The sequence below is a fragment of the Gracilinanus agilis genome, chromosome 5, assembly GCF_016433145.1.
Source record: "Gracilinanus agilis isolate LMUSP501 chromosome 5, AgileGrace, whole genome shotgun sequence".
In the NCBI taxonomy this organism is placed as follows: Eukaryota; Metazoa; Chordata; class Mammalia; order Didelphimorphia; family Didelphidae; genus Gracilinanus; species Gracilinanus agilis.
Genome location: NC_058134.1, coordinates 289,506,889 through 289,521,269, shown reverse-complemented (window position 1 = coordinate 289,521,269; position 14,381 = coordinate 289,506,889). Strand labels below are relative to the sequence as shown.

Here is a 14,381-nt window from a genome sequence, read left to right as displayed (position 1 = left end):
AGTAAGCTTTTCTCTGCTCCCCCTCAATTTAGGACTGTCCACCCGCCTCCCCCAAAGTCTTCCATGGCTGATTCCTCGCTGGCCCTTTGCACAAGTCCTTCCCCCATGCCCTGAGGGCTCCCAGGCCGCCCTTTGCCTACATTGCTGTGCCCTGACTAGGGGCCATTTCCTGGGGCCCAGGAGGCCTCCCAGAGGGCATGGTCCGCGTCTTCTCTTTCCAGGTCCTCCTTTCTGGGGAACTCAGGGTTAGGCGGTGGCGATGGCGGCCCAGGACGGGGCAGGACGGGGACTGCCCCCTCCCTCCCATCCCCCAGTCCGTGCCTCTGGGGAGGTTCCTGGCAGGTAGAGAAAGGTGGCCACCAGCCAACCCCGCCCCCCTACCTGCTGTAAGCTGATCTCTCCAGCTGGCTTGGGGCAGGTCCAGCCCAGCTCCTAACGGATAAAAAGGGGCAGCTGGCTGGGTGGGATTCCTAAGGGCTCACCACTCCCTTTTCACCCAGGCTCGTCCAGGAGCGCCTCGTCCAGCCCAGCTGCCAGCCGGAGCCCCCTCTCTGCCCAGCATGTCTGTCCAGTTGAGCTCCCAGACCTTCAGCTCCCGCTCCGCAGCCTTCCCTCGCCGGGGGGCCCAGGTGCTGCTGAGCTCGGGGGCCTCCAGGGGTGGCTCGGCCGGCCACATGGGGGGCTTCGGGAGCAGCAGCCTCTATGGCTTGGGCTCTGGGAGGCCCCGGGTGTCTGTGGGATTCCGCTCAGGGGGAGGCTTTGGAGCGAAAGGAGCCGGCATCCACGAGGTGACCATTAACCAGAGCCTGCTGGTCCCCCTCAATGTGGAGATCGACCCCCAGATCCAGCAGGTGCGCAAGGAGGAGCGCGAGCAGATCAAGACCCTCAACAACAAGTTCGCCTCTTTTATCGACAAGGTGAGAAAGGTGTGGGATGGGGTGCTCAGGCCTCTGCCGCCCTCCTCCTCTTTCCCTACCCCCACCACACACCTGAAGGAGATCTTTGTCCCCAAGCTGGGGAGGAGGGGGAAGGGAGGAGGCAGTGGACGTGGGAATTCATCCTCCCCTCTTTTCTAAGGCCGTGGGGACTACAGAGCCTGGCAGGCCGAGCAAACCTTCTTTCTTCTTTCTTCTTTTTTAAACCGTTACCTTTCATCCAGAATCAATAGTGTATCTTGGTTCCAAGGCAGAAGAGCAATAAGGGCTTGGCAATTGGAGTTTAAGTGACTCATCCAAGGTCACACGACTAGAAAGTTATTGGAGGCCAGATTTGAACCCAGGTCCTTCTGACTTCAGGCTTGGCCCTCTAGCCATTGTTCACCTTGCTGCCCCCTGACTTGTTCTTAAATCTCCCTTCCTGTCTCTCCGCCCCAGCCCCCTTCATCCCATTTAGCACTAGAACTCTATCTGTGTTATGTTCTGCCTTTCTCATCAGCCTGGGCACAGGCGAGCTCCTCCTCCCTCAGGAGGCGAGAGAACAGGATGGGCGAAGTGATTCCACTAGAGTGCCAGCTCCACGGAGGCCTAAAGGATTTCACCTCGCTGGATAGAATAATTAGCTTGGTCAGGGTCTTCTCTGCTGATCCCCTCTTCCATCTGAGGGTGACTAAGAGGGGTCAAACCAGATGCAGATGTAGTAGATGGTGGACTCACAAGTGATCTCCGTACTAAATAGTGGAAAGGACATCAGGTACAGAACTCCAGTCTTGGCTCTGAGCTTGTCTAAAAGACTCCCCATAATTCAGTAATTCTGAGTTTCAGTTTCTTCCTCTGTAAAATGGAGTTAATAATGCTTGTACCCCTTCCCTCCCCGAGCTTTGGTCACCTTAAGCATGAACATTTGAATTATCGTTATTCTGTGGGCATTATGTATGGTATAATAGAAAAAGTGCTGGCTTTGTAATCACCGGATCTGAATTTGAATTTTGCCTCTACTGTTTTTATCTTTATGACCTTGTACTAGTCACTTATTCCCTTTTCAGTCTGAGTTTCTCATCTCTAAAATGAGACATTCGGGTCAGATGGCCCCTGAAATACCTTTTAGCTTTGATTTTTCCTGTCTCTCTCTCCTTCCACTCTCTTCCAAATGACCTGTGCCAGAAAGGCAGAGGAAGTCCAGGTCAGACCTGGAGGGGTACAAAGAGAGCTGGGATAGGAGAGGAGGGACCAGGATCTTGGCTGGTGGGAGCAACTCTAGACTATTTCACATCTTCATTCTCATCTCTTGGTTTCCCGGAGGTCCTTCAAGTCCCAGCTAAAATCCCCCCTTCTACTGGGAAGCCTTTCTCACTCCCTCTTCATTTTACTGCCTGCCCTCTGTTGATTGTTGCCAATTTATCATGGAGACAGCTTTGCATGTTGGCATTCCCCTTCTCCCCAGCCCTTATTTTCTGTCTCAGAATCAATACTAAATAAGGTAGAAGAGCAGGATGGGCTATACAATTGGGCTTGAGGCAGAGTTGAGCTCAGGAGCTCTACCCACTGAACCACCTTGTATGTTTTCCCCCATTAGACTGAGAGCTCTTTGAGAGCTGGGTTTGCCTTTATTTGAATCCTCAGCACAGTACTGGGCACATACTAGACATAATATATATATATTTTTAATCCTTACCTTCTGTCTTGGAGTCACTACTGTGTATTGGCTCCAAGGCAGAAGAGTGGGGTAAGGGTAGGCAATGGGGGTCAAGTGACTTGCCCAGGGTCACACAGCTGGGAAGTGTCTGAGGTCAGATTTGAACCTAGGACCTCCGGTCTCTAGGCTTGGCTCTCAATCCACTGAGCTACCCAGCTGCCCCCCATAATAAATATTTAATGGCTGATATTGCACACTGGCCCCTTCGTCCCCCTAACCCAGATTTTCTGGCATTTGAGGTCCTGCCCTTTCCCACCCTTATTTCTCTACAGGAATCCTCTCTTCTACCCGAAACTGCTCAGTCACTGAGCCTGTGTCTCTCACTTCCTCATTGTTTGCCTGATCCCTCTTTCTACCCAGGGCCCAGATCAGATTCCAGCTTCTCCAGGAAGCTTGCATTCACCAGGCACTTGGCATACGCTGTCTTTATTGTTAGTCTTGCCTCCCCAAGTAGGCTGGGAGCAGAGGCTTGGCCTTCTGAATTCTCCTATGATGCACAGCCCAAGGCATGGTCAAAGCACTGGGTTCAAATCCTTGTTCTACTTATGAGTAGTGTGATCTTCAGTTCTGTGTCTGTAAAATGGGGATATTAATGCACTAGCCCTATAAAGTTTATACTGCCAGTAAAGGAAGTGCTCCTTAAAAAAACCTTCAAGTGCTATAGAAATATTATTGTTATTAATTATTATTATTATAAGGGTAGCTAGATGACTCAGTGGATAGAGTACTGGGCTCAGAGTCAGGAAGACCTGAGTTCAAATGTGTCTTCAGACACTTACTAGCTGTGTGACCCTAAGAAAGTCACTTTACTTCATTTGCCTCAGTTTCCTTATTGGTAGTTGGAGTTGGAGAAGAAAATGGCAAACCACTGTAGTATCTTTGCCAAGAAAACCTCATGGAAAGTATTGGTGCTCTATGGTCCACAGGGTCAAGAAGAGTTAGAAGTGACTGAACAAAAATAACAACATTGTTATAATGCTGTCCACAGTGTAGTAGAAAGAGCAGTGGTCTTGGAGTCATAAAATCTGAGTTCAGTTTCTTCACCAGAAGGCTTTGGGTAGATCACTTAATTCCTCTAGGTCTCAGTTTACCCCTCTGCAAATAGGGATAATAACACTTATACAACTGACCCCACAAAGTCATTGTGAGGAAAGTACAATAGAAAGGTAAGCTATTGATAATAGTAATAGCAATAATAATAATCATGATGATGATAAAAACTTTCAGACTGATCAATTAGATCCTTGTCTTGGGCATGAGAAGAAGAACAGACAGAGGCAAAGGGAATATGAATAGTGATCTTTTTTTTGGGAGGGGACAGCTAGGTGGCTCAAAGGAGTGAGAGCCAAGTCTAGAGAAGGGAGTGTCTTGGGTTCAAATATGACCTCAGACATTTCCTACCTTGTGACCCTGGGCAAGTCACTTAAACCCCATTGAGGTAACAGAGTTATGGAGGGTCAACTGTTAAAAGGTGGCAGGGTTAGAGGAGATGCTAAGTTAAGGCAGGTTTGCCTTGGAGGAGGGACCTATAAAATCACACTGGTTAGAAGGGAAGGTTTGTGGTTTGGACATCTGAGAAGTGAGAGAAGTTTTCCACCTCTGTGGAATATTGTGGAGAAAAGGAAAGGCCAGCCTTCTCTCAAGGGATTTTCTGCAATTTGGGGGATAGAGATTGGCCCTTTGATTTCACCAGTGTAGGGAACTCCCAAATGATGATGTTTCCCCTAGCAATGCAGGGAGCTCAGTAGCTTAAAGCCAGAGAGAGGAGTTCAGAGCATGGAGAGTATAAGCGACTTGTCCAGGGTCACCCAGCTGGTATGTGCCAGAGGCAGGACTTCTAGATCTTCTTGGCTCCAAGGCCAGTTTTCTATTCATTATGCCAGGCTGCCTCTACAGGTAAGGGATGTCTGAATACTCATCTATGTGCTAGGTTCCCAGTCTCTCTGTTGTAGTTGTTGTTGAGTTGTTCAGTCATATTCAACCCTTCATGACTCCTATGGGGTTTTCTTGGCAAAAATCCTGGAAGTGCTTTTCTATTTCCTTCCCCAGTTGTTCCCATTTTATAGTCAAGAAGAAACCAAGACCAACAAAGATTAAGTGACCTGCCTAGGGTCCCACAGCTAGAAAGTATCTGAGGTTGAATTTGAACTCAGATCCAACACTCTATTGGTTTTGTTTCCTGACTTCCCCACCTAGTCTCTTATCTGCCTCTTTCTTGGGAATTTCAGGTACGCTTCCTGGAGCAGCAGAACAAGATGCTCGAGACCAAGTGGAACCTTCTCCAAGAGCAAAAGTCGTCCAAAGGCAGCAGCCTTCCATCCATCTTTGAAGCCCATATCACCAACCTGAGGAGGCAGCTGGATGGTCTGCAAGGAGATAGGGGCCGCCTGGAGGGCGAGCTGAAAAACATGCAGAATGTGGTTGAAGACTTTAAGACCAAGTAACACAGTGGGAAGGGCTGGGGAGGGAGGGGGGAAGAGAAGGGGGCTTGGGAAGGATTTGGACCCACTATGGAAATCCTGCTGTTGATAAAGTCATACCCTTGTCTTCAGAGCTGATGAATCTCTCCTGCAAAACCAGGGACTTCAGAATTTCCTCTCAGGCTACAGTTACTGCAGAATTTCCTCCATAGATCATGTAACATTTACTCTCATTATCTCCCCTTCCCTTCCAAAAAATACTGAGAAAGACTCATAAAATCTCAATCCCAGGAGGACTAATCCTTCTCAATTTAAATCCCAAACCTTGACAAATGGTAACCGGGGGGTCTGCTGGGGGACTCACTCAATTGTTGGACAATGCTAATTGTCAGGATGTTTTTCCTGATCTCAGACCTAAAATTTGCTACCTTTCTTCACTGCTCCCAGTTCTTTTTGCTCACTGGGGCAAAGTCCAATTCCTTCTTTCCCACAATAGCCTTTTAAATGCAGAAAGGCCGCTGTTATACTTCCCACTAAGTCTCCTAGCCCAGTTGCTAGTCTGCCCAGCCTCCAACTGTCACGTAGCAGGCTAAGGTTGGACCCCTCTTGTTGGAACCTCTGGAGTGGCAGGTTGAAACTGCTTGGTCAATGACTCTTCTCTGATATGAAGGCCTTCATTGACAAGTCTTGAGGCTTCCCTTCGTCCCCTCTCTCACCCCACCCTACTGCTTGTCTTTTGAAGGACCATTTTCTGAGTCTCTTTGGTGATCAAAGTTGAAAGCAGATGCTCTCCTTTCTTGGATGAAGGCTAGCATAATCACACTAGGGATGAGTTATTCTTCTAGTCTTCTATTCATATTTCTCTGAGTTATTCTTGAAAGGGAGAGAGATGGGCGAAGAGAAGGGGCTCTTGTCTAAAAGGACTGATCCAGGCAGAACAAATACTTCAAAACAAAATACAGCCAAATATAAATTAAGCATGGTGACTGCCTGCTGGGGGGATGCAGACTACTGGAGGGGAGGCAGTGTGGTAGAATGAGAAGGGTGCTGGATTTGGAGTCAGAGGACTTAAATTCAGAGGTGGAAAAGTTCCAACCCTTCTGGGTCTCTGTGTCCTTGAATTAGATGCACTCTTAAATTCCCTCCCATTTCTAAATCTTATGCTCTTAAGTAGGAGTCAGAAATGTGTGGCTCTCGAGCCATATCTGGCTCCACCTCCTGACCGGCCAGTCCAGGCATAGCCCCAGGATGTGCCCAGGGGGCCCTTCAGCCCCCACCCCATATTCCAGCACCTCCCACCTCCATCCTTCTCCTTCAGCAGGTTTATGGCTCTCACAGCCAAAAAGGTTGCCGACCATTGCTCTTAAGGGACCAAATTGTCAAGGGAATAAGAGGACTCAGAGTCCAATAGGAAGCACACAAAATGAAGACATCAACGCAGAGAAGGTGGAAGATTTTGAAGGCTAGGGTTACTAAAGACAGCCTGGCAGGCAGCTGCTGTGTCTTCCCTTCCACTGGAAATCATAGCTTGAGTGCTGGGGTGGAGCTAACCCTGGTTCATTTTTGTGGGTGCTGCAGGCATCAGAGAATAAGAATCTGAGAATCTGCCCATGTAAGGGTTGCCCCAGGAGTAAAGATCCTAGGAGAGAGGGGTGAATTTAGTATAGGCGGGCTTCCTGGCATAGGGGAGTATAGGGCCAGATTGGAGAGGGACTAGATAAATAAGGGAGAAGAATTAGCCTAGATCATTATGGAAAGCAAACAGTGCCTTCTGGCTAGGTGTAGTGTCCCTCCCATCCCTCCTAGAGAAAAGTCAACATCCCTAATCCTCAGAGCAGGTGGGGGGAGACAGGTGCTAGAGAGAAGAGTGGAGGGTCTGACTAAGGCTCTGGGGATTCTGAGCACTGGACCCAAGTCCTTTTAATTTGATGAATTTCACTGCTCCAAACGCCTCTTCCCTTTCTCCTCCTAGATCTCTTCTCTTTGATCCACTTATTAAAAACAGAGAAAGGAAGGGCTAGTGGGGAAAGAACCTGGAGGGCAGGGAGGAGGCCCACTCTTCCTTTCTGCAGTACCAAACAGCTGTTTTCCTAGTCTCCCTGGTCTCCCTCTGGGCATTGAAGCTGATTTCAAAGGCTAGGGAGGGGCAAAGGGAAACCTGGATGTGAGAATGAGTCATTTAATCTCACTGAACCTCAGTTTACCCTTTAGCAAATTGAAATACTTTCTGGTTCTAAATCTCTTGATCCTTTTTGTTGGCTGCCATTGTGCTCCCTTAGCTGCAATACCATTTGATCCCTGAGATCTTGAAAATTACAAAAAAAAAAAAAAAAAAAAACCAAAAAAACAACAAACACCATATTAGAGTAATATCCCCTTTTCTCTTGAAATTTTCTCATCTCCCAATTGTACCCAGTGAGACACAGTTAATTCACTTTTGTGATCCTGTCTATCTTGGTCTCCATGGATCCCAAATTTGGAGTACCCCTGGCTTTATACAGGGTTCCACAGAAACTCATACACAGGGTCCTGGGAGATTGAATTTCTTTTACACTCTGGCATGCCCTAGGACTTGGAGGGGGTAAGGGTGGGGGAGGACGAGCTGATTTCCAGAAGAACTCATTGGACAGCAGATTACCTTTGCTTTAGGGTTCCTAGTGGGGTAGAACAAAGAGCTTCCTTCTCATCTCATTCTTTTCTTTCTCTTTTCAGATATGAAGATGAAATCAATAAGCGCACAGCTGCAGAGAATGAATTTGTGGTGCTGAAGAAGGTGAGTGGTGGGCAGGGGCGCAAGGGTGGTCAGAAATGTGGGCCACCATGTGTCTTGGCCATGGAATTGGGATTATGGAAAAAAGGTTCATTTTTCGAGCAACAGCGAGGTATAGTGGGAAGGGTTCTGGACATGGTGGTAGTTTATAATAGGTCTGCTCCTGGTGTTTCTGACGTGGCTTTTTCCTTAGAAGTGAAATTGGGGACAAAGTAAGTAGAATAAATTCCTTAAAGGCAGAAGTAATTTTGGTTTTGGATCCACAGCAATTGTCAACATATCTTTTATATAGCAGGCATTTATTAGATGCTTGTTAGATTAAACATGTCTTTCTTGAGTCTCTTTAATACTGCTACTTTCCTCAATTGATTTTCTCTAATTTGCCCCATATACATTTTATTTGTTGTTAGTCTCCCCATTAGACTGTAAACTCCTTGGGAGGAAGGGCTATCTTTTGTCTTTCTTTAGATTCCCAGTGCTTAGCACTGATACACAGTAGGTATTTAATAAATGGTTATTGACTAACTGACTGCCTTGTAGTAGTGCCTCCCTCATTTGGTTATTGTGAGGAAGGCATTTGATAAACCTCAAGATGCTATGTAAGTGTGAATTATGTGCCTAAGGTGACCTCATTTTAGTTCTGGTTCTGCCACTAATTTGTTCTCTCTAGCACAAGTCAGCTTCCTCTTTTGTAAAATGATTATCTCTAAAGTCTTTTCTTTTTTGGATGTTATGTCTATAAAACTTCATGACTAGGACAGACAGTGTCATCCCCCAAGACCAACAGTCTGGTTGGGGTAGGGCAGGGTGGGAATGGCTCAAGGGTCATGGTTTCCAGTCCTTGGTGGATTAGGTTGCTATTTTGTACTCTGGGCTGCACTCCTAGTCTTGGCCAAGTACCCTACAAATGAATAAGTGCTCTTCAGGGAGTGTGGCTGGCTCAACACACACTCATCTTTGCTGATGGAGAAACCACACAAAGCACGAGTCCCAAGGGTGGTGGGTCCGGAATCCTCATCTCCACATGGAAGAAAGCATATGTAATACACACAATAGTAATATTAACAACTACCTGGGTAAGCAATAAGCATTTGTAAGACACTTAATTTGCTTTAGAAAGTACTTTCATTTCCATTTTCTCATTCAATCCTCTAACACCTCTGTGGAGACCTCAGGATAAGGCTTATTTTAAACCATTTTTACAGATAAGGAAATAGATTCAGAGAGGAAAAGCAACTTGCTTAAGATCCTCAAGCAAGTCAGGGATGGAACTGAGAGTCTAATTCCAATTTGAACTTTAGGAAGTAGCTAGATGCCAGGCTTGGAGGTTCAAGATATCTTAGCCAATAAGATCGAGTTTTAAGATCATCTATCAAGTATGTATAGTGGTAAAGATAGAAAAAATTCTGGGATTGGATTCAGGAGATCTGGATTTCAATCATGGCTCTACTGTTTACTATCTGTGTGACCTGAGTTACTATGATTCTCTGAGCCTCATTTATAAAATAAGGGGGTTGACTATATGACCTTACAGCTCCTGATACTACGATCCTACATCATAACATCTCTATAATTAAGAACATTCAGTAGCACATGGTTATAATGGAGACTGGTGGCTTCTACAGCTTGTCTTCAAGCAAAGGGACATGTACAAAATATGGTTTTAAATAGCAGTGCAACAAATGAAAGAGCATGTCTAGTCATTTGGGTGTGAGTTGTTCCAAGTGGCTGCTTGTGGTCTTGTGAATTCATGGTGTCTTCCTTTCTCTGCTATTTCAGGATGTGGACAGTGCCTATATGACCAAGGTAGAACTTGAAGCCAAAGTGGATGCTCTGACTGATGAGATCAACTTCCTGAGAACATTTTATGAAATGGTGAGGACTTCTAGGATCTGAGATTCTTCGGATCAGAAGACTAGGGGATCTAGCCTCTGCCTCTGAGCAGGATGACATCTAACCAGACACCTTTTGGAGGGTTTTAATGATGACCTCTCTTCCTCCTTTCTCCCTCCTCTCTCCCCTTCATTCTGCCTCCTCCCGCTCCCTTCCCTCTCCCCCTCCATAAAGCAGTAGAAAGAAGTGTCAATTTGGAGAAACTCAAGTTTAAATCCTGACTCTTTGGGACCACGGGCAAGTACTTTAACCACTTATCTCAGTTCTCTCTTCTGTGGAGTGAAAGGACTAGATATCTTCTAAACGTTCAGTCCTATGTAACAGCATCTCCAGTAGCCCTTCACACAGAGATTAGGGATACTGTTACTGTATCTTTAAGAAGGAATGCATTCTTGGGGACTTAGAGTTTTAATCGTAATTCTAGAATGATTTAACAATCATGGCTGAAAGACATTCTGTGAAGCCCTTAGAGAAAGGACTAAGAGAACTTCCTGCCTGAGATCCTGAATGAGTTATCTGTGATCTCTGAGGACTCAAGAGGCATTTTGTGAGAGTAACTTATTCTATGGAGAAGAAAACCTTAAGGAACTTTGAGTGGGATTTCTGAAGGGCAGTGGGATGGTTTTAGCATCATTCGCTAAATGTTTGAACTCTTTCTACCTCTTTTGTTTGTGATTCTGCTGTTAGCCCTGATGTTCGTTTAAGCCCAGGAGATTCTGGGAGTTGAGAGAGGCACCTACAGAGAGAAAGCAAATGTGAAAAGTGGTTTTTCTGGTTTATTCTCTGGGTTACTTATCAGAGATAATTGAGGGTAATTGTGCATTTCTCTTAGTTTATGGTTAAATAGCAGAGCATTTTCCTTACATACCTTAGGTACTTCTCGCAAATACCTGAAATTCCTCCCTAGATCTTTGGAAGAATCAATAAGGAAATGGGTCAGCAGGTGGGAAGCCAAAGGCAGACCTCTATGGGCTACACATACGTGGGGTCATCATTTTGAAGTCTGCTCTGATTTTATATGTAGTGTTAGATATTGAGAATATAGGAAGGAATAGAGGAAACTGGGTAGGGGCACTTATGCCATATGGGTGTGTATGGGGAGAGGGGAGGGGAAATGTGAAAAGGGTATGTGTGAGGGGAGGGAAGGGGGCGATGTGGGATAGTATTTGAAAGTTACGGAGTTATATATAGGCCTGGATTGAGGGGAAGTTGAGGAGACTCTTCCAGCTTCTTAATATGTGTGGAAGCTCAAAGGCAGGTTCAGATAAAATAGGCATGGAATGGGTTCAATATTTATACTTGGAACAAATATTTCATGTGAAGTGTGAGGTCAATAAGGGTTCCCAAAGGTCGTAGATAGGCTGATTCTTGGTTCATATTCCTCTCTCCTAGCATCATTTTTGCTGATTCTTTCCCACACACTGCCTGCTAGCCACACACTCGTCCCTTCTCATCAGTCCTCACACTCTTCACTCTTTTTTATTCATTCTTTTTTCCCTGTGCAGCTACGGACACTTCATAGCATCAACTGGACTGTTCTTTGGGGGTCTTGATGGAAGTGCAGAGAATAGGCTTGTAATATTCAGGAGGACTATTAGCTCCTGGGACCAGTTATAATTCAATTAATACTTTCATTAGCAATTTTACACGTTGGCTTTAGTCTCTAGTTTCCAGCCTCCATTAGAGTCTGCTATGTCTGAATTTCAACCAGTCTGTAGGAATCACACATTACTGGCATGTTCCAACCCCAGCCACCATTGTAATAATATATTATTTTAATATTTATATTTTTATGTCTTCATATAGATGTATGTTATAAATATATTATATAATACATTTATATTATTTATATCATACTTTTTATTATTTTATCTTCTTTACAGTTGAAATACAAGCAGGACCTTAATTCACGAATGTGTTGACAATAACCTCTGTGTCTATGTGTTTGTATCTCTGTTTCTCTCCCATCAGTTTTGGCCTCCAAGCCTCCTTGTATCTTTAGGTATCTCTATTTATCTCACATCTCTTTTGGTCTCTGTTTGTCTCTTGCGGTATCTGTTTTTAGTATTGTGCTATACTTGGGATCAGGAAGACCTGAATTCTAATTTTACCTCCAACCAGACAGGTCTTTTAATCTTTCTGGGCCTCATCTTTATCTGGTGTCCACTTTTCCTCCTCTATAAAATGGGGTCATAATACCCATAATGCTTGCTACATATGATTACTAGGAATTTCAAAGGAAATAACCCCTGGACACTTTGGAGATTTTTAAAGTGTTATAGTATGACTATTCCTGTCATCTCCATTTCTCTTTCAGTGTTTCTCTTGGTATCTGTCCCCTCTCTTTCTTCACTTCTCTCTCAATATCTCTTTGGTTATTTTAATTTCTTTGTCTCTCATTATTTCACTTGAGTCTCCTTCATCTCTTGACATCTCTCTCAGTCTCTTTTTGGGTATCTCCATCTCTTATTGTCTCATTTGTTGCCTTTCCTTTGTTGCATTCCTCTTGATTCTTCTTCTTAACTTTGGCTGATGGGCTTAGGGGATCTGGGAGGAGACCTGCAGGACCCTGCCTGTGACTGCCCATATTTTTACAGGAGCTGAATGAGCTACAGAACCAGATTTCAGACACTTCTGTGGTCATCTCCATGGACAATAGCCGGAACCTGGACCTGGATAGCATCATTGATGAAGTCAAAGCTCAGTATGAGGACATTGCCAACCGCAGCCGGGCTGAAGCCGAATCCTGGTACCAGACTAAGGTGACAAAGGCTTTGGGATTAGTTCAAATCTTCCACCTGGCAAGGCCCTGCAGGGATCATTCTAATAATTCCCCTGACCTCTTTAGCTCAGTTCAAATCGACAAATGCTTGACCTTCAAGGCTGAAGATGCCGTAGCCTTCCTAGGATAACAGTCAGCCCCAAAAAGGAATCCTCTGTCCATAGTGTCACAGTATAACTCATTTCCTCTTTTTTGGGGATGCAGCAAAGATCCTTATTAGAAATGTAATGGATAGGGCAGCTAGATTGCACAATGGATAGAGCACCAGAGAGGTCCTGGGTTCAAATCTGCCCTTAGACTCTTCCTAGTTGGGTGACCCTGGGCAAGTCACTTAACCACAATTGTCTAGTCCTTTCCATGATAAGTCACAGAAAGAGGATCTTATTGGAGGAATATGCGGAGACAAATAGATACCTATAATACAGAATAGTATGCTTCAAGTACAATAAAGGGACAATACAGCCTGGTGGATAGAGTGTCCACTTTGGAGCTGAGAAGGCCTGTCACTGGTTGTATGACCCTGACCAAATGATTCTCAATGTTCTAGTCAACTGTCTTATAATTATATAAGACTATAATTTGAAGAGATGGTGCCAGTCTGTCCGGGTCCAGCCGGACACAACCGAGGGGTCCGGGGAAACGGCAACCTAAGAACCCATAGGGGAAGAAGAGGGGAGACCTCGCGTGCAAGACACAGAGTCGTTTGGATGGAAGCAAGGCTCGTTTATTGCAGATCTATGACAAGCATATATAGGCTGAGGGCAGAAGGGGGTCGGCAGATACTAAGGGGAAAGGAACGCGGAAAGGGAGCATAGAAAATCTCTGGTGGCGTCTTACTGTCTCCAAGCATGGCTGGGCCTATGATCAATATCTTATCTTAGAAGAGTGAATGATATCTATTCTTAGAAGAGTGACTATCTTATCTTAAAGTCTTGGTCCCTAACAATTCCCCCTTTCTTTTTTAAATAGAAAGGCCTAAGGAATAAGTTTATTAACCTTTGGTTGTTGTTCAATCCAAGTCTGTCTTAACACCAGAAATTTTTCCTAAGACACCTTGTGTTCCCTGGTCAATCCATAAGTGAGATTGGCAGCGACGGCCCCTGTCTTAGGCTACACAGGGGGAGTTACTCAACCATCAAGGGTTGAGGACCTGTGCTACTCCCGTCATTGGGTTACCGCCCTGCTGGAAAACTGCAAACGAGTGCTGCCAGGTTGTTCTGTGTCCATCATCTCAATACGATGGTATTGAACCATAGGGAACTTATCAAGGGCTGAGTTAACGTTAGTTTTGATGAGTTTCGTTAGACGTTGGAAGGCCCAAGGGCCAAAGGTTAAGATCAATAAAAATATAAAGAGAGGTGTAATAATAGTGGGAATTAAAGTGGAGAGCCAAGGAGAACCTCTGAGAAGGGTATTAAACCATCCTTCCTGTGCCTCGGCTTCCCTTTTCCTCTGGGCTAGCCGTTCACGCAACTTTGCCATAGATTCCCTTACTACGCCAGTATGGTCAGCATAAAAACAACATTCCTCTTTGAGGGCTGCGCATAATCCCCCCTCTTTTAAAAAAAGGAGATCAAGACCGCGCCTATTCTGTAAGACTACCTCTGACAGAGAAGTGAGTGATTGTTCCAGGGCTGTGACAGACTTTTCGAGGGCTTCTAAATCGGTTGTCATGGCCCTCTGAAGAGCGGCCAAGTGTTGGGTCTGGAGAAGGGCAGTAGTGCCAGTGCCAATGCCTGCAGCAAGACCGCCGAGTCCTAACAGGATAGCTAAAGTAGTAAAGGGTTCCCTACGTGTTCTAGGAGAGGGGGAGAGGAGGGAGGCCACACTATCGTCCGTGTGGAAAGAGATACGTGGCCATAGCTGGACAAGAACACAGAATTCA

The 14,381-nt window shown here is 45.4% G+C and overlaps 1 protein-coding gene across 1 annotated transcript in view; it reads left to right on the top strand.

Annotated features, from left to right (window-relative positions):
* The first annotated feature begins 523 nt into the window (after nucleotides 1-523).
* KRT7 (keratin 7) overlaps nucleotides 524-14,381 on the top strand; it is a 29,026-nt gene continuing 15,168 nt past the window's right edge. The window contains exons 1-5 of the mRNA XM_044679805.1: nucleotides 524-917; nucleotides 4,860-5,071; nucleotides 7,764-7,824; nucleotides 9,601-9,696; nucleotides 12,312-12,476. Coding sequence (XP_044535740.1) covers nucleotides 561-917; nucleotides 4,860-5,071; nucleotides 7,764-7,824; nucleotides 9,601-9,696; nucleotides 12,312-12,476 — 891 coding nt within the window. The 5' untranslated portion in view covers nucleotides 524-560. The remainder of the gene's footprint in view (nucleotides 918-4,859; nucleotides 5,072-7,763; nucleotides 7,825-9,600; nucleotides 9,697-12,311; nucleotides 12,477-14,381) is intronic.